We start from the raw sequence: 26514 nt of genomic DNA on the forward strand, positions 1-26514 counted from the left end.
CATGAGTGAACACCTTACGACTATAAGAGAGCATTTATGAGGGCACATTTGTCAGACACCTGCTTTTTTTAAAATACATTCCTTTAGAGGAATGTTTTCAGTTTTGATGCAAAACAAAGAACGAATTGTGCATGTGCAAAGTGAGCGCCAAACATGAACTACAGTTTTACGCGGTGAAAACAATGTATGCAGAGCATCGTTCGTGAACTAGCGCGAAGGCAGAGGCAATTACGCAAATTATAGAACAATAGGAATCAAAGGAAAATAGGGCGCGATTGATAAATGAATGACATATCACTGCTGCCACTACTCTCAGCAAATCAGGTAACAACCAGATATGTTTAAGATATAGTTACGGATTGAAGAGCGCTGGCGGGAGCTATCATCTACAGTTATTCCAGTTTTCGCCATTTCTGGCTTTTTACCTTTGACTTTATGATACGTTTATGTTCCGGTTAAATTTTACTTTGGAATTTAGATTTCGTTTTTGACACTTCTCTGCCTCGCGCTTTTAGTTCTTGCCAGTTTTTGCTGTTTTATAATTTTCTACTGGTCTTGGTTTCGACTCACCTGGTCTGCAACTGTTTGATTCTTCCTCTTCACGTGCCAGATGTTTGACAGCCTATTGAGGAATGTATTTTTATGCGAAGAATTCTTCGCTTTGTGCGTTATTATTGGTTTCCTGGTGTCACGGGGCTCCTTGCTTGCATTTAAAAACGTGCTGGTCGCTCTCAACAAATTGCTGGTAGTTCGGCGCCTGTCCTCTTAACGTCTGTGTTCTTCCTTTTTTCGCGCTGCTCCCACTAGAAGTTGAACGCTAGAATCTCATGCAGTGAAGCTGTAGTACAGCAGTGCTGTTAGATGAACTGGAGGGTATTAAGTGGGATGTCATATGGCTTAGTGAGGTTGGGAGTACAGATGTAGTGTATACAGCGTTAATGGGGGCGCTGTCGTAGATTAGTGGACAGACAAGAGGCATAGGTGTGGGATTTCTCATCAATCAGGATAGAGCCGGCAGGATAGATGAATTCTATAGTATTAACGAAAGGGTGGTAGCTATCGTAATCAGGCTTAATAAGAGTGGTACAGTCCTACGCGCCTGCATCTGGCAGTTATGACTAGATCGTAGAACGCTACTATGCGGACGTGGAATCGGAATGAACAAATTAAAAACGCAGTAAACTTCAGTGCCAAGGTAGGGAAAGAGAAGACTGGAGACCAGGCAGCACGCGACTATGGCGAAGGCTCTGGGGATATCAGGAGGGAAGTTATTAGTACAATTAGCAGAGAAATAATTTGTGGATCATAAGTACCTTTTTCCGAAAACGAGAAAGCTGGAAATGGACGTGAAAGAGCCCCAATGGTGAGACTAAAAATGAAATAGACCGCGTTCCGTTGCCTCAACAAGGGCTGCTCGAACAGCTACGCAACTGCGGAAGAATGTATCCCGTATGTTTCTTAACATCCACCGTTACCAAGTGTGCTATTGGTGTGGTCTTCGGCACGTGTGCTGTTTCTCGCCGAAATCAACATCTCAGGGCAAAGTGGTAGCAAGACGCTAAAGCGCCGTGCCTCTCCTTGCAGCGCTCAGTGAGATATAACATGGTTTGGCGCTGTTTTTAGCAAGCAAAAAAATAAAGACTACTGCTTGACTCAATTTGCAGGATAAATTTATGTTAACTTTTGAGGCAATATGTGCGTCAAAAATGATTCGTAAGAACCGGTAGGTATCGTGTTTTGCTTTTTGTCGGACTCAAATAAAAAAAAAAGCAGGGAACTTTAACCGAAGAGACAGAATCCCCCCAAATACGCTGACGAACCTTTATACAAGCATGCTGATAGCGATTTAGCACCACTGTCGCCATCCTTGGTCGTGTGACCCCAATGCCATAGGCATTCTACAGTTCGCAGGCGGGGCTGCGATTTTTCCAAAGTGCGCCTAAAATCTGCTGCCGTCAGCCGCGGGGCTACAAAAGAGGCGAGAACAAGTTTTGAACTTTGGGTGATAACACTTCTTGCTTAGGTTCCCTTGGCGAAGCACAAAGCTGACGCACGCCGCACGTGGCTTTGAAAGAGCGCGGAAGCTCATGCATATAAGTGCAGGCGGAGGGTGTGGGAAAAGCACTACGGGAGAAATAAAAAATGACGCCTCCTCTCGCTAGACTGCATGATACGGCGCGACGATAGACTCGGTAAAGTTCATAGCCGGTTACCTATAGCTCCTTTCAGGATTCCTGCTTTCGGGCTGGCTGTTGGCGTAGGCGCTCACCTCAAAATGCCATTCTGGCTTTCTCACAGAATAGCAAGGTTATTCCTTACCTATCACTTTCCTCACTGACATCCCTGCGTCCAAAGGAAAAAATCAGGGGGGCACTTTGTTGACCTAAGGTGCAGTGAGGCGAAAGCGTTACGCGCGGTGTTGCTGCTTGTGTCACTGATGTGGGGTTAAGATGTTAAGTTCGCCTCTAAGAGTCGAACAGAACGCCATCGCCCGTTCGGCTCTGCGCCTTGCTCGTCGGTAAACTGGTTTTTGAGAAAAGGAAACGTATCTGTCTAGCATATCTCGGTGGTCGCCTGAACCTCGCCGTAAGGGAAGGGAGGAAGATGGGAGTGAACGAACACACCGTACTCACTAGACGCGCATTTGTTCATTCGAAACCATCGAGCTGGCATGTCGGAGTAGTTAGCGTCCTCGTCTCGCACTCCGGAAACACTGGTTCGATTCTCCAACTCGACCAATTTAGAACTCGGTTTTATTAATTTATCTGGTCTGAATAGAAAGGGTAATTAGGCTAATTAGGTAATTCAGCATTTAACAAAACTCAGTCCCAGTTAACTGGAGCATCACTATACGATCCCTTTAATTGGTTGCATGGTTACCAGCCAAAGTACAATTGGCCCCGTTTGAAATTCGCGCACTGTGACGTCAAGACTATTTCGACCTATTGAAAAGCGTGACATTTCTGTCGACAACACCTGCTTACAACGATGAGGCGATAAAGGCTTCCGCCTTAAAACAATGAGCGTTGCTGAAAGCTTGGCTGCGCGTAAAGACGCGAGCAAGCTTTGTCCGCAGCTCTGGAGTTGTGTGCCGCGGGCGAAATAAAGTATAATAATCGCATAGTTGCCTTCCTGCGTGTCCGGGGCTTCCGTCTTTCTATTTCGTGCACCTCTCCTGGGCACCTTGAGTGCCAGCACTGTCCATGACATTCATTACCTGCGAAAAGATTGCTGCACCTTCTTTGAGCGGATCGCTGCTCCTACGCTCCATAGTCGGATACAAGTAAAGAAAAAAGCGGCTTTTACTCTCATCTCTCATTTGCCAGACTTGGATTATAATTTTATAGTTACTTGTTCTACTCTTTGATCGTTCTGATGTTTTGTATAACCTTTTCTTGCACGCATTACCCTTACTGTTTATTACTTATGCTGTTTCTTCTTCATTGTTGGTATCTAAACTGCGGATGTGTATTGTAACCATATCGCTTAGCTGACGATACCGGGCTAAATCTCAAAAGAAACCATTGGCTTAGACGGGCCTGTTTTGCTGTATTCATTTCTTTTGTGCTATATAAAGATACAATAATCATTATACAAACTCTCTTCGTTTTTATTTGATCTCCTTCACTTTCAACTTTGAGCTGGCCTTTTTTCACATATAACTTCCCCTTTAAAGCATTTTCTTTTTCACTTGCGCATTTCTACGTGTACAATTTTGGCTTTGTTTTTTCCTCCGTAATATTTCCCCAACTGTACTTGTTTTCATTAATATATTTACTTTAAATCCATGACTCACGTCTGATTATTTGTAAGGCGTTCATTTATCATATTTATTTATGGTAAATCATTGTATTCTAGCTAGTATTTTAAGGATTTCATTATCGTTCGGGTCTCGACTTGTTTATTTTTTATTGTATTTTTCTGTGACAGGTCCTTCTTGTTTTCATTCCCTTTATTCATTGTTTTGCCTTTCCCTCCCTCTCTCTCTCTTAACTTTATTCATTGTTTCTGCTTGTTATAGTAAAAGCTCGTTAATTCGACACTGACGGGACCGCGAAAAATTTTCGAATTATCCAAATGTCGAAATATCGAATGAACAACACAAAACTATGTTTGCCGCAACAGGACGTACCTTTATTTGTTATCGTCGTCTGCTTTTTCGAGAGAGTTTGAGCTAGTACGATAGCTGTAACAGCTGCCAGGTACTCCGCGGTACACCCATCGTCAGGGATTTGTTCACAGCAGTTCTCCTGCACGTTGAAGGCTTCTGCGGCTTCTTTCACCTTGTGCTTCGGCATTTGGGACAACTGCTCACAATCGACACCATCCGACGAATCGTCGTTGACAGCGCCTGTCGCTTCAATTATTTCATCCTCGGTAAGCTTTCAGGACATAAAGCAGCGCAGTAAACACGCTGACAAAGCGCGCAACTACCAAAAAAGACGCAGTCTTACGGTTAAACATCTGCGATCGTAGCAGCAAGAACGCACGGAAATAACGACACACGCCGAAACGAGACTTGCTGTCGATAGGGTTAAGTGGACGACACCAACACGACCACAGCGACACAACAAAGCACAGAGAAAGACGCCAGCTGCTTCGGCCGCCGCTAACCTCGAATCCTTCGCCCTCTCTCAGGCTGCTGATGACGATGACCATACGGATGACCTATCAGCCGTACAGTAGCGCCGCTCGTAGCGTAATTTATTTTTTTTTGCTCTCGGCGCACCAGCTTGGCAGGCTGCGGAGTCAAGTCGAATTAACCAAAGCACGGCAAAATTTGTTCGAATGTATAATTGTAGGGACCTCGCGTGCGCGTCGAATTATCGGATTTTATTATGCTTTATGTTCGCTGTCACGCCTTTCACACATTCGACTCTCTTGAGCTCGTTGATTTAAAAAATCTACGCAGTTTTCCTTTAGGGCGCAGCAACTTAAGTGTTTTCCCAATACGTTCATGCCAGCCTTAGCTACTCAATGCGAGCGATGGAGAAATTTCAAAAGAAATATTTTTCACCGCATCGAATCATTGGACTTTTACCTTCAATATCGCCCTGAAATTACCGTACCGTATTGCAATATTCCAAATTAATGTCGAAGAATCCTGGAACTAACGCAGAAAATGTAACAACACCCAACGAAGGAGTTCTCCAACTTTACATGTTCTTAGTGTACAGTTTTTCACCTTCTAACGACAACAAAAAAAAATAAAGCCTGGAAATGAAGCAATAATTCGGAATAAATTTTTTTTTAATTCTGGGCGGCGGTGCTTTGAAGTCTTGTCGCTAGATGCCGCCACAGTGTCCACGTCTACTTAAGTTCTGCTATGCCCTGCAGACAAAGCGTCGTCCACAAGCATACATGCTCTGCAGACATGTAATTCAAAAGCAGATTTTGAAGAGAAAAAAAAATGCGCTTTTATTTTGACATAATTAGGACGAGAAGAAACTGGATAATGCTTCAGGCGGAGAACACTGCTGAAAGCGGTCACGATGTTTCACTACGTTTCCCGGGACCACGGCGTTTCCAGGTAGCTCTTATCCAGGTGAAATCGCTTGAGAAGATCCTCTAGGTCCGCCATTTGTAAGCTTTTAAACGCTGCAGGCTGGTCCGAGGGATGGCGCTCAACAGTCATGAAGCGGCAGTCCTTCCCGGCGGCGTGCCGCCTTGTGTCCGACTGCAAAAAAAAAAAAATCCCAATAGCGTTATAAAACCTCCTGCATATTAGCCAAAATTTGCAACAACATGCGAGACTGAAAAACATAAAAAAATGAATTTCCGTGATTTAGGCAAGTCAGAGGATGTGAGAAGAAACCATGCAGCATTTACACAGACTAACGGCTTTAATTAGAATTTAATGAAACATGAGTGCACACTGAAAAGCATCATGTGTCAAGGGTACAGCTTTAGTGCAGAAAAATTTCATAGATAAGTAACATCACTGTCAAAGGTACTTACCCCAGCAGCCTCAGCAAAAGATGAACGCTGACCTGGCCAGAAAGGCTCCGCATTAGGATTTAGCGAGGAGTTCTGAAAGCAAATGAGTGAATAAAAAAATCCTTGGCAAATCCGCTATAATCAGTATAGAATATCGTGTCTCATTTAGTTAAAAAGGAGGCCTAAAGCCAAGCAAAAGTGATGCAAACATTCAAAGCGCAATATTACAATACAAATAATAATAAATAAATAAATTCTGGACAAGAGCATTTTTGAGCAGTAGACCTTTCACGAACGAAATTTTTTTGTGTAATGTAATATTTCCCCGCAACAATCAATATAGCAGTTGATCAACGGACGAGTGTGTTGTTGAAATATTTTTCCATTAAGGCCACTGTTATCGGCTAAAGTGTTCTTTACTGGTTGCCGATGGTAGTCTTAACTGTTCGATGCGGTCGATGCAGACCTTTAAAAGAAAGATTTTGCTACATATCGGAAGAATTTATTATTATCTTGAATGTTTCCATAACAGTATCTTAATGTTTTCCAATATTTAGATCTTTCACCGAGAATGGTGGACGTGTGTGCATACCTGAAATGTTGACAATCGTTAAGAACTTCTACTCTACACTCTTAAAGAAAAAGTTAGTAAAAATGTAGTAAGTGCAGTAGTTACTAACTCTGACTTCGGTTTACTACCTTTTATCAGCTATTTAGTACCCTCTTCAAGGTATAGCTGGCAAAAGTAGCCCTTACTACCGTTTTACTAACTATAATCGCTAGTTACTACCTAGTTAGTAACCATTCCTTTAACCCTAAAATAAAGTCAAAGAATATAAACTGACACAGATTGTCGTGCTGAGAAATTGGTTTTGTAATGAAAAATTTCTCCAGGGGGATATGGTGAGGTAGACTAAGCTGTTTCTAGAATCTCAAATTCATAATTAACGCTGGTATCTTAGCTCAACCGGTAAGAGCCACTAGCCCCTAAATGAGGCTCTGAATTACGGGCATATAAGACTGGGAAAGATTTCCCTACATGTGCACGCGCAGTGCGCACGGTAAGGTTGTTGATGCCATCTCCTCGCATAATTTCTAGATGTCATGCGCGATAAGCTTAAACCTAAGTTTGTGATTTACGGACACCACGCTCCGATAGCTCTGTCTGGATACCGGAATTAGTCAAGTTCTCTGGGAAGTTTTTTTTTTCGAGTACGCATAAATTTGACAAACCACGCCAGCACACCGCACGATGAATCTAGCAACATATGCGAGTTTCTATTCATTTTCTTAGTAAATACTGCTAGCTTCCCGTTACCAACTGCTGGCAGAAGTCGTTTCTACCTGCACTTACAACCTGCAGTTACTAAAAGGGTAGTACCATATATGACAACCAGTTACTACCACACAATTTAGTACGTACTACTTCCATTTTACTGAGAGTGCCGCGCCCTCAATTTCGAGTGAATATAGCGACATGTTGCTTGCATTGCTGCTTCATTTGACTAAAATAGTTTATATCTACTGCTGCGCCTGAAAAAGCAAGAAAAAACGCCGTGGTTGACCAAGGAATGTAGTAGTAACAGCGCATACCTTTAGATAGACGGCCATGATGAAACGTCCGCAGGTGTCCCTCGTTTATCCAGAGCAGCAAGAAGCAGCTTTGTACGGCAGGCGGTGTACTGGGTGTGTTCTCCTTAGACGCGACTTCTTATACCTTTGCCCGGCACGACGGTTGGCAACCTCTAAAGATTCCTGAACGCACACGTGATCCCTTTTCCTGGAACAGTTTACTGATCCTGAAATTCCCTCTTGCCACAAGTACTTTTCTAAGGGTGTCCTTTGTATCCCAATACAAGGACCTTACCACCACTACAAGAAGGGAGAGGAAAGAGTCAGGGTGCATGCCAATGTTTTGTCTAGATGACGTGGCTTGTCTTGCGCGGACCTTCATTCTGGGGAGGAAGTCTCCGAAACCTTGAAAACCTTGTTCACATAGGATGGGTGCTAGAGGGTAAAGAGGCTGACCTGCGAGAAAGGAATTTGGGGTGTGGCTGGCAGAGAGATAGTGAACGTGGCTTTGAGAGGCTATGTGTCAGGTAAGACAGGCGGGATGCCATGACTCACTTAGCTGGTCGGGAAAAGCTAGGATAAAAGTTTAAGCAGCAAGGCCAAACAAGATACTGAGAAGCGAAATAAGCGAAAGATGGAAAACAGATAATGGAGGGTGGAGATGGAGGGGAGAAAGATGAATGGCAGGGTGGGGGGGGGGGGGGGGGATAGAGTGGAGAAGCCAAGGGTTTCTGAGAAATGCCAGTAGGAATTGCAGAGCATAGCAGCATGAAGTGGAATAATAAAAAGTATGCGGGGGGGGGGGGGGGGGGGGGGGGTAGCGGGAGAGAAGAATCGTCGGGTCGGGAGGGTATTGTGATAGAAAAAGATAAAGAGGCGATATGAAGTGCCGTGAAGTCCTGTGCTGGGTGTTTTTTTCTTGATGTGTCACTTGTGTTGTGATCACGTGCAAGACATTGGGTGTTGAACATGGTCACGCGTTGGCAAGCACCTCGGGCTTCTCCTCGTAAAACTGCGTAAATGCAAGAAACACGTGGTGCCCTCACTGATCGATTCATGGAATCGCTGTTGTTGTCCTATTTACGCTTTCCCTGGAGACGCGCTATTTCGCCGTCAAGAGGCAATACTACCGTCGAAATACGAGGGAAGCAGAGTGCGAGCGGGTCCAGTATTGCGAAGTGTCGGATTCTTAAAACTGCTCGATGCAGACGAAGGAGAAAAAGGCTAGACATAAACGAATGTGCAGTGAATCTTTCTTCCATTCTGGGGGCTCAGGCTGCTCGTGGCAGTTGTACGCAGCAAGTCGAGAACCGCTGGCTCTCAACGGCATTCGCGCTATTTTCTGCTTGGTGATGAACGGTGAAGCGGTTTCTTTCTCACTTAAGCAGTCAACTGCGCTACTTTGTGCAGGCTGCGGGCGCTCTCAATTTGCAATGCGTCGGTTTCTTTGTTTGCACGTAGTCACGCAGACGCGGCGTCTATATATGCAAGTCGTCAACGTATTAAGCACCATGCTATCACGTGGTCGGCCATGTTTTCTGCGCAGTGGAAATGTGAATATGCTGAAAGATGCTCGAGAAGTGCCACATGCATTTTTCAATACCTCACGTTCGGTTCATTATACAGGGATAAGGGAGAGAGCTGACATTTATTAGCTCCTGTCACAAGGTTGACAGGGATCCGAGGCGCAGCTCGGTCACAGCAATGTCCTCAGCCGTTGACTGGAATCTCCTGGATCTCAGGAGCGGCGAGGGCTTGAGTGATGACTTCACGTTGTCCGTTTTCTTCCTGTTTTGGAAGCAGTGCCCCCAGGACACGTTTCTTCTGTGAGGTCCTCCAAAGCCAGGATACCTTACACAAAGCGTTTCCCAGCGGGGTTATCATGCATGCAGCACATGAGGCGCCGACGCGCACGGCCAGTTGTCAGCGCCCTTAATTCGAGTGTTCGGTCTCTGCACAGTGAACCTGTAGCGTAGAGATGCATTATGCAGCCAAGCTGGCATTAACGGTACACGCGTTTGATATATGTGTGCACTCCCTGTCCACAGCCATACCCGGCAGGATGCAGGCGACAGTTGACCGGAACGTATACCCTGACTAGTTTCTTCTTACAACTGACATGGAGGCTATGCACGAACATGGAAATTGCAACGACCACTGCAGAGTCAATCAGAAGCTTGACTCCTACCGGACTTAGTGCATAATTTATGAACATGGTTCATGGGAGTTTAACGTCCCAATGCGACTCAGACTGTGAGGGACGACGGAGTGAAGGGCTGCAGAAATTTTGACCTCCTGGGGTTCTTTAACATGCAGTGACATCGAACAGTGCACGGGCCTCTGGAATTTCGCCTCCATCGAAAATCGACCGCCGCGACCGGAATCGAACCCGCATCTTTCGCGTCAGCAGCCGAGCGCCTTGACCATTGAGCCACCGCGGCGGCTTAATTTGTGAACAAGGATGCGAGAAGCGGCTGCAGAGCGCTCCGTTTAATGAAGAGGGCCCAAGGAATTTCTCACTCACATGTGGTGCTGAATGAAATATGTTAGAGTGCGACTGCTGCTCTCATGCTTTTTAGAGTTCTTTGAAGCTTCGTATACATTTCACGATAGCACACAACGTACCCAAGGCCATTCGTTCGCGGCGTAGCCGTTTTGTACGGCGCCTTTTCTACAGAACGCGGACGTTGCATATTAGCCCGATACACGTGGTGGGTTGGTTTATATGAAATGTCTCAACCTGGCCAGCTGCCCGTTAATATAAAGTTCTAATAAAAGCGCTGCCTTCCATCTTGCTTACGAGCCACCCATCTTGCGATTGTTTATTCCTCCCTCGCGAGACTTGGCAAAAGCCGTCCTTATTTGGGCGATCATATTTTCTTTGGGATTATTAAAAGGAGTAACCATCTTCAATCTGCCCAATCTCCAGGCAGGCTTTCGTAAGACTTCTCAAGAATAGATCATATTCACGCTACCAATAAGGTGAGGAAGAAATCCGGAGAATAAACGCAACCCACAAAAATTGCAGTCACCGAAAGCAACAGAGTGTTTCACTCTGTCGAAACCTCAGCAGTCATGCAGACATTACGGACTAAAGGTGTATGAGAACTTTACGTAAAAATACTAGAAAATATCAAAACGTCTTCACAGCCAGAATAATCCTCCTTTAACGCAGCAATAAAATGTCAATATGAAAGGATATCAGACAGGAAGAAACGATCTCTCCAATCCCATTCACCGCTTGTTTGCAGGAGGTATTCAGAGTACTAGACTGAGAAAAGTTGGGGATAATAATTTATAGAGATTACCTCAGCAATATGTGATTCGCTGACGACAGTGCCTTGCTAAGCCACTGATGGGAACAAGTGCAAAGTATGATCAATGCCTTAGACAGGCAAAGTAATGTTCATCACTCTCGGAAGGAAACAGAAGATTACCATTGGATAAAGCCAGTAGGATAAAATTATTATTCGATAACTCGTGCAAATATCTCTAACACGCCAAGAACGAAAACAAGGAATTTCGCACAACTATCTTTAATTTCACACCATGTGCTTTTCACCTTTCTTGGAGTTATACATTCAAATTAGTTTCCTTTGTACATAGTCGAGTGTTTTTAGCGGGAAATCTTGTAATAGTGGCAACCACATGTTTTCCTGTATGTATGTTTCTCTCAGTGTTTTTTGCCTTTCCGCAATATTTCAATGGCGATGTACGCCATCAGTCGCAGCAATGACCACGAAGTGTTCGGAAGTCTTGGCTTTTTTTGTCACTTATGAAACATGCTGTGTTGTGAAGACGTCATTCATTTAAGCTCTTCTTATGTCGTCACATTGTGTTTGGAAACTCTGCTTGTTGGCTTATCTTCCCAGTGAACCATTTGCAGGTGACTTGCTCAAACGCGAGCCTGGGCTACAACGATGTGATGGGAGCAGAGGATCTCTCTGATCACATTCGCGACGAATGCCGTTACAAGCGTGAATTCGGCTCCGAACAAGACCAGGAGCGAGCGCCGTGCCCACTACGAGAAACTCCGCCCAGGTTCTGAAGAATGACAAGATGTCATCCGCTTTCATCTCCGTTTCTCCGAGCACGCTTTAATTTCAAAGAATCAATTCCATTCCAAAAATGAATAAAAAAAAATAAAGCGTTCGCCTTAGTGCCCTGTCTGGCATGATATTCGCGCATTTTATCACCGTGAGCTGTATGCGTGAAAACATGTGACACTCTGATGCAGGTGTGTGTGAAATAATCCAGATCACAGTTTAAGCCCCAGCTTTCCTCGGCGGAAGGCAATCACTTCCCAATTGAGCTCGCCTTTGCAGACACTTCAGTTGGCCTTATAGCTATACAGTCACAAAATGAATCTGGCTGCACAGCATGGAGTTTTTTCTATGTGGTCATGGAGCATCCCGTGCGCATAGGCATGACCCAAAATAGGTCTAATGCAGCTTCAATACGCAGCATTTTTTTTTAACTTCCTTGGCGTACGTGTAAAAGTCCTGTGAATAAAATGCTTATATGCTCCTTCTTCACGTAGTGCATCGTTACTACAGGGTTCCAGCATATCGAGTCCATGGTTACATTACCGTCGCCGTGTTACCGGACTCTCGGGTTGACGCTGCAAAACGGCTCAAGACGGTTAGCATAGCTTCTTTCCCGTAACAAGCTACCGTAATGTGAAAACGAGGGATGACGATGGTTGATGCCTCTTTATTTATTGCAAACATAAATACGCACTCATTGCCTACATTTCGATGCAGTGAGATGCTGCATGGTCTTTAATAGTCTTTCTCTGCGCATAAAAAGACCTACTCACTACTTTTCAGCTTACAGCCGGCAGAGCGACATTTCAATGTCGCTCGTGAATCAAGCAACCTTGCCTACCATGGCCAGACCGAATTTTGGTTTGCAGAGCACAGTAAGCTTCTGTGCCTTGAGTGTGGTGCGAACGCTGTGAACAGCCCAACTATAGATATTTTTAGTTTACCCTGGCCGTGCCGCGGCGTCCCTGTTTGGATGTGCACAGTGGTGCCATCTAGTGACATTAATTCAGAGCGCTTCAACTAGGGGCGTAAGAAACTTTTTTTTTCAGTGATTCTTGATGATTATGATGAGTGCATTAACAGCTTTTATTTATTTAAAGCAGAAATATATAAAAATGTTAAAGGTGGCTATGTACACGGCCTATAATTAGGATTAACTGCGCCAAAACTTCGAAATCATCTTCAACAGCGAGGTAAATTAGGGGGAGGGGGGCACCATTCCGCCCTCTGAGATTTGTGCCGGGGCAACTCGGTCGGCATCGAATGGTACGTGTGGCACAAGCAACACGAGGAATCCGCGGGAGAGAGGAGGTCTGTTCCTTTCGAGAGAATGGCTAAGGAGAATGAGATGTTGAAAAAAACTGGCTCGTCGTTTAGCATTCCTGTACTTATGAAACATTATACGAAAGCACACTTTGTTGAAGGTGGACACTCCAGTAGAGCTCAATGCGCGATTAAGGTGTCCATTTACCAAGGAAGTCAGTTACGAGCTTTTAGCTGAAAACTCTTGGAGTATGCGACGTTGACAACGCACGAGAAGATTATCTATATATATATATATATATATATATATATATATATATATATATATATATATATATATATATATATATATATATATATATATATATAAGAGGGGGCTGTGGCTCAGCAGTTCCTTGGTCGCCTTCCAACGTCCAGCAAAGGTCCAGGCAAACGTTCGGGCTGCGAGGGAGCTTCACGCCTCTGAATCGTTGTCGTGTTTCACTCGCATAGCTCCCCACAGTGAGCGAGCGCGGCTGCTACACTACAATTACCTTCCGGCGAAAAAGGAGCCATCCTGTCGACTCAGGGAGCACACACGGTAGGCGAATCGTAGTAAGGCTTGAGGCGGTCAGCGTGCACTGTTTCACGGCCGCGACGGCGCGCATCTTGGGGTGGCGAAAGCGGTTCAATAATGTAGTTCTCTGGAGAGGTCAGGCAGACGACACGGTACGGACCTTGGTAGTTTGAAATCAGTTTCGTGGAGAGACCGGGACTGGTTGAAGGAACCCAAAGCCATACGAGCGAGTCTGGGGTATAAGATGGAAGCGGACTGGTAGGGGCTCGAAGTCGAGGGTGCTTCTGGCGATTCTGATCATGCGTTGTAAGAGATCGGGCAATCTGGCGGCATTCCTCAGCATAGGTCGCCGCTTGAGAAAGGGTAAGAGACTCGGAGGCATCAGGGCGACACTGAAGCATGGTATCCATGGTAGAGGTAGGCTCGCGGCCTTAAAGAAGAAAGAAAGGCAAGGTGGGGCAAGGTGGGGCAAGGTAAGGGCTGCATCGGAGCAATGGAACGGCGAGAAGGGATTTTGCGACGTTGGAATTCCGGGCAGGAGCGAACATACTCTCGGACAAAACGGTACATTCCCCGCCAGTAGAAGCGGAGTCGAAGGCGCGTGTAGGTCTTCACCACACCGGCGTGAGCACACTGGGGGTCGGCGTGGAAAGAGGCGCATATGTCGGAACGGAGGTGCCGAGGAATCACACGGAGCCATTTGCGCCCGTCGGAAAGGTAGTTGCGGCGGTAAAGTGGGCCGTCCCGTATGGCAAAGTGGCGGGCTTGACGACGGAGAGTGAGGGTCGTAGGTCGCTGAGATGGTGAAGACAGGAGAGCGAGGAGGGAAGCGATCCAGGGGTCGTGATGTTTTTCAAATGGCATGTCGGCAATATTAAGGGAAGATGCATCAGTGGTGGCGAAAGATGTGCATTCTAAGTCACAAGGTAGCGGGGAGCGCGATAGTGCGTCGGCATCAGAATGCTTGCGGCCAGATCGATAGATTACTTCAATGTCGTACTCTTGTAAGCGCAACGCCCAACGAGCAAGACGGCCTGAGGGGTCTTTAAGGAACGACAGCCAGCAGAGGGCATGGTGGTCGGTAACGACAGAGAATGGGCGACCGTATAGGTAAGGTCGGAACTTTCCAATAGCCCAAATTATTGCCAAGCATTCCTTTTCTGTTACGGAATAATTCCGCTAAGCCTTCGTCAAAGTGCGGTTGGCATACGCAACAACATGGTCGGCGAAGCCGGGCTTCCGCTGAGCCAGAACGGCGCCGAGGCCTACGCCGCTGGCGTCAATGTGAATTTCGGTGGGCAGGCTGGGGTCGAAATGGCGGAGGATCGGAGGGGACACAAGCAGGCGGCGAAGCGTGGTGAACGCCGCATGACAGTCTGGTGTCCATGACGAGAGGTTGGCGTCGCCGGCAAGCAGATCGGTCAGAGGAGAGAGGATGGAAGCGAAATTGCGCACGAAGCGGCGAAAATAAGAACACAGCCCGATGAAGCTACGCAGCTATTTGAGGGATGTGGTTCGAGGGAACTCGGCGACTGCGCGCAGTTTTGCAGGATCGGGAAGGACGCCTTCTTTGGTGGCGACGTGGCCCAAGATGGTAAGCCGCCGGGCTGCGAAGCAGCACTCCTTCAAATTCAATTGCAAGCCGGCGTCGGTCAAACATTGCAGGACACGCTCGAGACGGACCAGGTGCGATGGAAAGTCTGGAGAAAAGACTACGATATCGTCTTTGTATCAGAGCCACGTGTGCCACTTGAGTCCGCTGAGAACTGTGTCCATCATGCGCTCGAATGTGGCCGGCGCATTGCACAAGCCGAACGGCATGCCGTTAAATTCGTAGAGGCCGTCGGGCGTAACAAAGGCCGTCTTCGGCCGGTCAGCAGCATCCATGCGTACCTGCTAGTATCCGGAGCGGAGGTGCAGTGAAGAAAAGAATCCCGCGCCTTGCACATAGTCGAGGGCATCATCAATACGAGGAAGTGGATACACATCCTTTCGCGTAATCTTGTTGAGGCGACGGTAATCGACGCAAAAACGGATGGATCCGCCCTTCTTCCTCACGAGAACAAGAGGGAGGCCCAGGGGCTTTGAGAAGGCTGGATGACACCGCGCTGAAGCATGTCGTTCACTTCTGTGGTAATGAAGGTGCGCTCAGTAGCCGACACGCGATATGGGCGCTCGCGCAAAGGGGCATGCGTGCCGGTGTCGATGCTATGTGTGACGATGGATGTGCGGCCAAGAGAGGTGTGTGGGAAGTCGAATGACGGGCGGAAACGTTCAAGTACCTCGACGAGCTTTGCACGTTGGTGTGGCGAAAGGCTGGCATCGATAGATCGGGAAAAAACAGAAACGGTGTCTTGGTTTGGCGCAGCAGGATGCGAATCAATGGCATCTATGTGGACAGGGGCAGGTTCTTCGGAGACGGAGTATGGGAGAGCATGGACGGCTGATTCGACATGTCCCAGGCATTCGCCACGGAGAAGCGTTGACGGGCAAGAAAAGGGGTTCGTGACGTAAATTGCGCTGTGACCATCGCAGATAGTGAAAAGAGCGAACGGAAGGAGGAAACAGTGGCGACAGGCAGCAGCAACAGTCGGAGTAAAGAGAACAGTCGGATACAGCAGCGCCCGTGTCTACAAGGGCGAGAAAGGCGACACCATCAATAAACACTTGGACAACATTGCGGGTGACGACGGAGGACTTGGAGAGTTCGATAGAATCGCAGTTCTTGCCTCCGGAACTGCGGCTGTTAGTTTTCCTCCGGACGGGAAGGTGAGCGTCGGCGCATGGGAGAAAGAGATCGGCGACGCGGAGAGGGCGACCGGCGTGAAGAGTACGAAGAGCAGTCAAGAGGGAACGAGTCCGCAGGGGTGCCGGAGTAAACGGGTAGTGAAGGAGGCGCAGGATCGTAGCGGTATGGGCCTGCCCCGTCCCAGAAACTCGGCTCGTGTTGGCGACAAAGCTGTGCGACGTGGCCCGGCAAGCGACAGGCATAACATATGGGACGGTTGTCGTGTGTGCGCCATGGGTTCACGACGGCGCGGCGAGGTGGCAGACGACGACGAATAGGTGCCGGCGGAGGAGGCAGCGGCGCGACAGGTGGATGGGAAACATAGGCGTCATGGCGTTGTAGTCTTGCAGCAACCTCGGCATACGTGAGAGGGGCAGACACAGGTGGGAGCCGAGGGCTGGAGGGCAAAGCATCGGTGACCTGCTCTTGGATGGTGCGTCGAAATGTGGGATCAAGGGATGGCGCAGGGTCGCCAGACACAGGCAGCAGGGACAGTTGGCGGGCCACCTCTTCAGGTATAAGGGCCTTGATCTCGGGAAGCAGCGAGGCCGGGTCAGAATCTAAACTGCATACAGCCGACGCAGGAAGTGACGCGTCGTGCACGCCGGAACGACGAGAAGTTCTCTGCTTCCTGAGGACGTCATAGCTTTGGCATAGCTGTATGACATCCACCACTGTTTGTGGATTCCATTCCAGCAACATCTGGAACGCGTCGTCGGAGATACCCTTCAAGATGTTATTAATTTTGTCGGACTCCGGCATGGATGGGTTGACGCGCTTGCACAGGTCGAGGACGTCTTCAGTATAACTTGTGAAGGTTTCGGTGGTGGTCTGAGCGCGGGAGCGGAGGCGTTGTTCGGCGCGCAGTTTGCGCACAGCCGGGCGGCCAAATACCTCCCAGAAACTGGTCTTGAGGGACGACCAGGTCGGCAAGTCGGCCTCATGATTTCTGAACCACAAGTTGGCTACGTCAGTGAGATAAAAGAGAACGTTACCAAGTTTGGTGGCATCGTCGCACTTGTTGTGGGCGCTGACGCGCTCGTACGAGGACAACCAGTCGTCGACATCCTGGTCGTCGGCACCGCTGAATACGCTGGGATCGCGCTGCCGGAGCCCGCCAGAACAGAAGATGGTAGGCGAAGGGATGTGGGTTGTCTCGCTGGTGACTTCATGCATAACGGACGGCGAAGGTAAGGTGCGGCTACGGAGCTCAGTATGTGAGGGGGAACGTACAGCAGCCTCCAACAAATGTAAGAGGGAGTTGTGACTCAGCAGTACCTTGGACGCCTTCCAACGTTCAGGCAAACGTTCGGGCTGCGAGCGAGCTTCACGCCTCTGAATCGTCGTCGTCTTTCACTCGAATAGCTCCCCACAGTGAGCGAGCGCGGCTGCTACACTACAGTATATATATATATATATATATATATATATATATGAATATACAATCATGTTGACGAGTCACGACCGTTGCACGGCCACAATGTTGTCAACGCCAACGAAGGCGTTCACCTTTTAAGAAAAGGAAATGGCGCTATCTATCTCACATGTCTCGGTGTACACCTAAACCCCACCGTAAGGGAGGCAGGAAAGGAAGGTTGGAGTGAGAGCAGAGAGAAAGGGTTGCCGTAGTGGAGGGCTACGGGTTAATTTCGTCCACCTGGCGATCTTTACCGTGCAGTGCAATCGCGCTTCGGCTACAACCTTTTCAACGCCAAAGGGTGCAACGCAGATCGCTCTTCCACTACGGCCACGTAGCTCAAAGTGTGATTCTGTGTCCACGTAACTACGGGATGTTTCATATATCGGGTGCAACGCTGCCAAAGATAGCGCTCTTTTTTGGGCAACCTGAATCCGCGACAAAAAATATTGCTCTGCTTGTGGTGAGCGAAAAATAACAAATGCTTTGCCGGCAGTTTTCGTGGATAATACATTTGTCATCAGCGTGACAAAAAAAACGCTCTTATTGCGAGAAAATCGATCAAGATGTGTGAATTTGTATTTTGCTTTGGTGGTCTTTTTCCATTTCACGTTTTCGCTGTATCCGCCACCCTGGCCGCTATGTTTACTCTTTTGGGCTCCCTTGCACTTTTGAGAAAATGGCGTCCAGCACAGCGCCCCCGGCCACCTCTGCTGTACGCATTTTCATAAAGGTTCGTATATCCAAGCCGTCAAGGCACGCCAAAGAAGTAATTGCAAATGTGTACTCTCGTACCAGGATCCATTTTCCTGGGAAGTCTGTACGGGAAGTACTGAGTTATCTGAGTGTTACACTGGAGTGTGTCACCGTACCGTTGCCAGAATCAAGTCTGTGCGTGTCTCTGGCGTATACGAAGAAAATACCTCGCGACTTGAAGAGTTCAAGCTCGCGAAGTCAAGAATGGCAGCTTCACAGTACATGCCATCCATCTGAAGGGCACAGTATGTACGCGAGCAGGGAAGTCCAAACACTGGACAGTGTTGCTAAACACTGTCAGTACAGGCTGTGAGAGAGGGCGACGACCTGCCGAACTTCAAGAAAACGTCGTTGTGGAGGTTGATGAAGGACATCAGATATGCATTTCAAGAGGGAAACGGAACCTTGCGCTGATCGAGCGAAATGACATCATTGCCTGGCGTCGCAGGTACCTGCGGGCGATCAAGGAATTCCGAGGACAAGGCAGGTACGATTCGTTCCTTGCTTATTTTCTTGCTCAGACTGGCTTCATATAGAGCTTGATGTTAGCGTTGCAGCCTCGTAGTCGAAACAGTGCGTATTGCTTCAGAACAACACATTTTAAAGAAATAGTCTTAACCACGTTGCTGTTGCCGACCTTTTGCGAGAGATGACGTTTCACGGCCAGTTTTGTGCTACGTTTGCGTGGGACGCGTGTCCTCATGGGTCAGATTTAATCGCGAAATCCCAATTGGTGCGGGAAGAAAAATTCGCTGTGGCTTAGCTTGGTTAAGCCCGGTAATTGCGAAAGCAATATCCGTACCTACGCCATGGTTCAGCTGGTAGAGTAGCAGCTGGTGGTGGTGCTTGTGGTTAGACTTCTCGCGATGCATCGGTTATACAATCCAATCCAATACAATCCAATACAATCCAATCCAATCCAGTCCAATCCAATCCAGTCAGGCCGCAGTTCATGTGCACCGCCGTCGCTCACGGACGGCGCGAGATGGTCGCCCAGCTCTTCGGCATGACGTCACAACACCTGTGGCACTCCTGGCGCAGAGAGCGGGAGTTAGGCCGCCGTTCATGTGCACCGCCGTCGCACATGGACGCCGCGAGATGGTCGCCCAGCTCTTCGGCGTGACGTCACAACACCTGTGGCACTCCTGGGGGAGAGAGCGGGAGTAAGGCCGCCGTTCATGTGCACCGCCGTCGCACACGGACGCCGCGAGATGGTCGCCCAGCTCTACGGCGTGACGTCACACAGAGGTCATTTCATGTGCACCGCCATCGCACCGGAAAGGCTTGAAAAGTAGTATTGCTTTAGCAATAAAACAACAAAACTACCAAAAATGCCGTAGCACTGCAATGGGTTGTGCCATCTCGTCGTCACCGTAGGTTGGAATGAACAGCCACTGTACACTGCCCGTTCATCAAGTGGTGCAAGATACTGGCGCTACTGCTGCGAACATTGGCAATTTTTGTTCTCAGTCGCCACAAGGGAAGAAATTTCAAATGGTGCTGAATTATTTAAGTGCCCCATGCAAACATACAGTGAATATAAACTGGCTACGAAATGCCGCCTGAGCGTTAAATATAAGCCCGAGCAAGGGAGCAATAAAGCCGAGATAATTCTTATTCTCGAATGTCTTTGAACGGCTGTGTGTGAGACAGTGGTCAGCAGTCTGTTTGTTGCAGTAGGTTGCCTACGTACACGCTGCAGTGTGTTTGTTTACTTACAAGCACTAAGTCGTGCACTCGGTTGTTTTGCATTTACAGGTGCATCATCTACATAGAAGAAACCTAGGTCAACGCAGGGCACACAGAAGAATACGTCTGGCAGGAAAAAACTGTGAAGTTATCTCAGGATGCCTTCCTGGAAGGTTTAACAACGGAACTGGCTACGCCTTCGGGCAAAGGGGCCCATTTGATCCTTGTACACGCTGGAAGCAGTGCAACAGGATTCGTGGAAGACGCTGCTGCTGGTTTCTTCGGTGCAAAAAAGGAAAAAAACACATTGACTACCAGTCTGATAAGGATGGCAACTACATAGAGAAGTGGTTCACCGACAAGCTCCTGCCAAACATTCCGGCCAATAGGATTGTCGTCATGGACTGTGCTCCATATCATAGCTTGCCTCTTGAAAGCACCTACCAAGTCTACGCGCAAAGCTGGTATTAAAGGTGCACTGAAGAGGAATCTGAACTCGTCTTTTTGCCGCGGGAACTCAATCTGCACGTTCCGAGCATTCTTAGAAACTTCGATTTATTGCCCTGTGTGGCTGATTTTACTAATTAAATCGAATTAACGTCCGGTTCCCGCCTCTTTTTTTTAGTTCTCCCTCGTACGGCGGGCGGAGTCGACCAACGCGTGGACTGCCTTTCAGCCAGTCCCGCGGCGGCTTGCCGCTCTGCCATCGGCGGAGTAATACGTAGTAGCCCGTAGAAACAAATAGTCCGCGCATATTTTTATTTCTGCGGGCTTATTTTGCGGCTATATTATCTGCGAATGAAACCATTTATTCACGGAAAATTAAAAAAAAACAAAATGAAGCGAAAGCAAAGCCTCCACGGAGCGGGCTGCAAGGCACTCCACGCGTTTTTCGACTCCGCATACCGTACGAGGCAGGATTAAAAAAAAAAAAAGCCGGGAGCCGGACGTTAATTCGATTTAATTAGGAAAATCAGCCACACAGGGCAATAAATCGAAGTTTCTAAGAATGCTCAGAACGTGCAGATCGAGTTCCCGCGACAAAAAGTCGAGTTCAGATTCCTCTTCAGTGCACCTTTAAGCTTTGGCTCGCTAAGAAAGGTGTTCCGTGGCAGGGTTGCCATTGGTGGCTACTTTGCGCCAAATTGGCTACTTTTCGACCCCGTCTGGCGGTGAAAATTTCACGTTGGCTCCTTGGCTACTTTCTGGCTACTTTGAACTTGTATTTTGGCGCATTTACTAGCCATTTTTTTTTGCAATTGCATATACAAATGTAAGCAAGAACAAAAGAACAATTATTTCCAAGCTTTGCTGTCCTCATGGCTGTCCCGGTCTCCTTGATGCGCGCGCGCGTCCTCGACGCGAGTCGACTCGTATATTCTCTCCGCCGGCGGTGCGCACATAGAGCTGTTATACCAACTCGCAGACGCGGGTGCGCAGACGCGCGTACTCTGGGTGATGGGCGCACGTCGAAGCAAATCCCGCGAGGACGTTGCGCGCCATCTGGAGAAAATGACGCTAATTGAAATGCACGGAGAAGCAGAGGCTGTGCGGACGCTGCGCTGCATCTGGAGAAAATAACGCTCATCTAGAGTACTTTCTCTGTTAGGATCATGCATCCGAAACCATGCGTTTAGGTGCAGCCGTGTGAACGGCATGACAGCAGGAGAGGAACGAGGAGCACGGTACCGATGAAATAACACTTGTATACCACAAGGCGACAAAGATTCTGTTTTTGTGCCTTCGGCTTGCGACACCGGCGTCTAACATTGGATAAGACGCAAGAGCAAAGCGCACGTTTCGAGAAAAATGGAAAAAGGCCGAGCAAGAGGGCCAAAATTCCGTGTTATTTATTTACTCGGTGTTTTTGCGTTGATTAAAATATGATTTTTTGTTCATTAATAAAAGTGGCTTATAATAATGGTTTTTTTCTATTTGGCTACAAATTTGGCGCCAAGATCAGGTGGCGTGGCTAATTTTGGCTGCTTTTAGCTTCAGATCTGGCTCTTTTCGAAAAATTTCCAACGGCAACCCTGTTCCGTGGTCACAGTACATGGTAAGGCAGAACTTCTGAAGCTATCTTAAAAAGTAAACACACCAGCGTTGTGTACCGCATGGACATCCTGGCGGCTACCCATTGCCACGAAGTACTTCGTTCACCACCGTACCAGAGCGAGTTCAATAACATTGAACTTGTTTTCATCCAGGTGAAGGGCTACATCGAAAGTCGCAAGTGTGTGAGTGGAAAGGTGAAAATATGTGTGCAGGGGGGGACAGAGTGTCAGGTGGGCGGAGACCGTAATAAATAAATGAACAAAAACTCTACGTCCTCGACAAGGTTTCGAGCCCGCGGCGACGCGAACGTATGTGTCTCGCTGACTACTTTATACGACACACGACGCAATTGCCATAATTGATAGTCGGACATCTAACGCGCGTCAATGCCAATATGTCGCACTCCTGAGGTCGTCGCCATCAGCGCGCAATGAATCCAAATAGACCGTTATCGTATTTCTCTCTTGAGATTACTTAGGCTGCCCGAAAATTTTTCTTGGCTCTAATCGCAAAGAAGCCATGGAGTGTTTGAAGAGGTACACTGTACATTTTACATTCGTTCATTGCACCTGTGTCTCACAGAGGCGACCAAAAAAAAATTCATTCTGGGGATCACATTCCTAAGAGGACACGCACCCGGAACCAGCGTCTTCCTTGACACAAAGTCAGCCACGAACAAATTTCCGGAGCGCCACTTGCTTAAAATCTCCAGGAGGCACAGGAGCAGCACTGAATGCGCAGATGGCCGCTCTTCCCCTCCCTCCCTTAAAAAAAATTCTTCGGAAGACAGCGTTGAGCGAGTGCATGCACACCTGCGTGAATGGGCCTGTTGGGCGAAATGGAATTGCGGTAAGAAAACCAGTGCATGGAAAAAAGGTCCCCGCAGGAAGCGCTCACTAGAAAGAAACGTCAACAAGTGAGAAATTACCCAAAGAATGAATTGGTTCGGAACTAACTACAAAAATATTTCTCTCTACGTCGGAAACGTACTTGAGTTGTAGAGAAGATGTAAGGGTGAATTATATTCCAGTACCAGACAACTTCACTGTCATGCAAATAGCAGAGCATCTTAATCAATAAGACGAGAGGTATCGAACGTTTAGCGCTCTGCATACCATTACAGCACATCTGACAACCCATGTACTTAGCCTTGAGGTGCTAGTGAATGCGCGATGATGCTTTCTCCAGGAGCAGTTCATGGCCGCTGAAAAACTACACTCTAATGATTGCATCGGGTTTACGTGATAGCTCGTTGATTGCCTAGAGGTCATGCATAGTGCTTGTGTAACGCTATCATTAACCTATACATATATGACGCCCTCATTAAGCATATTTAGTTTGTATCTATACTCCGTCTCACAAGATGTTTGTAGCACAACGAAAGTAGAGCTCCCTCATCCAATCAGGATGGCGCGCACAACATTAGTGTGTTCCTACGCGCCTGTGGCTCGATCCATCTGAACACTCCCAAAGTTAGGTTATTTGTAAACATAAATAGCCCCGAGAGCAGAAGATTTGACAGCCGTCGCCGTATTTCAGCGGTAGAGCACCGGACGCGTAATTCGGAGGTCGTGGGTTCGGATCCCACCGGCGGCACGTGGTTGCTTTTTCTTCTGCTTTTCTAATCAATTTGCTTTAAGCGATAACATATTCAGTAATATTATGGATCAACACCACAAAAATAAATACATTAATTAAAAAAAATTCCCCCGTGCCCTTGGTTTCTGGGCTGTTGGCTTTTCTCATATTTATAACGAGCCCCTCATCCCCTTCCCTTGTTTGGTTAATTGCTCGATTCTGGCCTCGATTCTGGCAGCCTTGACGCCATAGGAAGCATAAGAGGGTTCTCACGCAGCTTCCACCCTCGCCGTTCGATGACGCTCTACGTCACATTAGCGGTAACTCAGAACGTGCTACGTCAGCCGCTTAAGAACGTGGGTGGCGCTGGTGAACACTCCCAAGGTTAGGTTATATGTAAACATAAATACCCCCGAAAGCAGAAGATTTGACAGTCGTCACCGTAGCTCAGCGGTAGAGCACCGGACGCGTAATTCGGAGCTCGTGGGTTCGGATCTCACCGGCGGCATGTGGCTGTTTTGTCTTCTGCTTTTCTAATCAATTAGCTTTAAGCGATAACATATTCAGTCATATTATTGATCAACACGACAAAAATAAATACAATAATTAAACAAATCCCCTGTGCCCTTGGTTTCTGTGGCTGTTGGCTTTTCTCATATTTATAACGAGCCCCTCACACCCCTTCCCTTGTTTATATATATATATATATATATATATATATATATATATATATATATATACATACATATAATATTGTGATTGGGTATATCATTTTGCCTTCATTGTGCAGATGGTCATCGGAGCGCTGCCTCCGACCAGCGCCAGCATCAGCCACTTGCCCGAGGAAAATGCCTTCGATCGCGGAATCACCACCGCCAAGTTCCACGTGCGAGACGCGCTGACACCGCATCTGGATGTTAACTGGCTACACCGATCGTCACCGGGCACATGCGCGGACCACTGCACGCACGGATCGCTACCAGCGCCACCGCAGATCAACAATATATACTGCCTCCCCGAACATCACGCTGTCACTGGGCACGGCGGCACTACCGGCATGCGGTGGAATAATCATTTTGCCTTCATTGTGCAGGTAAGAAAAGAATTTGGAAATTGTTACCGTTCAGATGACCGCTTTCTACTAGTGCTGCCGTGCCCGCAGCTTCAGAGTATAGTGCACGATACTGCAGTGTTTCTTGGAAAATTGTTGCTTTTAGGAGGTGATGTGGAAACTAACCCTGGCCCTGAACTTGCGCAGATTGCAAAACAACTAAAGGACATTGCTTGCGACATAAAAGACATAAAAGAAAAACGACTCACAGAAATAGATAAGAAACTGGATGCATTGTCAGTGTTGGAAACCAAGATTACGTCTTGCCAGAATGAAGTTTCCCGCATGACTAAAATAATTGATACACTAGAAAGACGGATTGACGATTTGGAAAACCGGAGCAGAAGATCGAATCTAATAGTGTATGGCTTAGAAGAGGAGGATGAAGAGAACAGCGAAACTCTAGAGCAGGCTGTTAACAAAAAAATTATTGAAGATACTCTGGGGCTTGACCAGGTCGCCATCGAACGAATTCATAGATTAGGACGACCAGAGAGCAACAAGATCCGCCCGGTTATCTTTAAACTATTAGATTCGAGACAGAAGACAGCTATATTGAAGAACGGTCGGAAGCTAAAGGACACAAGATTCTGTATTGGCGAAGATTTTTCCCCCAGAATTCGTGAAATCAGGAAAAATCTTTGGGCGAGCGCGAAAGATGAACGCGAAAGAAAAGAAAAAGTGTCCTTGGCCTTCGACAAGTTATTCATCAACGGCCGTGCATATGTCTGGGACTATGAGAAGAATAATCGAGTACCTCTGAAAAAACATGATGGGAAGACCAAGCAACCACCTCTGGAAAAAAACTCTACCGATCTAAGCCCACCAATGACTCGACGGGGAGCACGGTCAAAGAACTGACGGTTATCAACATCAATGCGAGAAGCGTTATAAATAAGGTCGAATCCCTAGAGACTGTTCTGCTTGAGCACGAACCAGATATAGTTGCGATTACTGAAACCTGGCTCTCCCAAGATATCAGCGACGATGAAATTGTTCCACCGAACTACGAACTTGTCAGAAAGGATCGCGCCTCCCGCGGTGGTGGCGTGGCACTTATGATACAAAAGCGCATCCCATTTGTCATGCTTCCTGAAGTAACCGGCGCTGAAGCTGTTTTCTGCAAAGTTATTTGCAACAACACCAACATTATAATTGGCAGCTTCTACAGAAGCCCTTCTTCTGGACACGAATGCATATCGGTAATTCAAGATTTCCTCCAGCAATACTGTTGTAACTCGCGAATCATTCTAATGGGCGATTTTAACCTACCAGATGTCGACTGGACTACCATGCATCACACTTCAATTATCTCCGACGCTGTAATTAATTTGATGATAAACTTTAACCTCCATCAAATAGTTCTCGATCCTACACGCGTACAAGGCTCAACAAAAAACATTCTTGATTTGATTTTAATCAGTGAACATTTCCCCGTCCATCGTGTTGCAACCCACGTCATCGAAGGCATCTCAGACCATAAAATCCCAGTTTGTGAATTACCGCTACAATGCACCATGACATGCCACTGTCCAACCACCACCATAAAAAACTTTGCAAAGGCAGACGACGCAGCTATCCTAACTTATCTCGCCCATGAATTCGACAGCTTTGCCGAGAGCGCATCAGATAGATCTACAAACATAGACGCTACGTGGCTTATCTTTAAACGCGCTGTACAGTACTGTATGACTAACTTTGTCCCGCTCAAGATCAAACGCATCGCTAAAAATAACCCTTGGATCA

General features: G+C 47.4%; 1 protein-coding gene across 1 annotated transcript; it reads left to right on the top strand.

Moving 5' to 3' along the window:
* Positions 1–24438: 24438 nt before the first annotated feature.
* LOC149329751 (uncharacterized) lies at positions 24439–25629 on the top strand. The gene has a single exon (XM_089559289.1). It carries the CDS (start codon positions 24448–24450, stop codon positions 25627–25629), a length of 1182 nt encoding a protein of 393 aa, XP_089415415.1. The 5' UTR covers positions 24439–24447.
* Positions 25630–26514: the final 885 nt, after the last annotated feature.

Source organism: Amblyomma mixtum, chromosome 9 (genome assembly GCF_055824585.1).
Source record: "Amblyomma mixtum isolate Tamu chromosome 9, ASM5582458v1, whole genome shotgun sequence".
Taxonomy (NCBI): Eukaryota; Metazoa; Arthropoda; class Arachnida; order Ixodida; family Ixodidae; genus Amblyomma; species Amblyomma mixtum.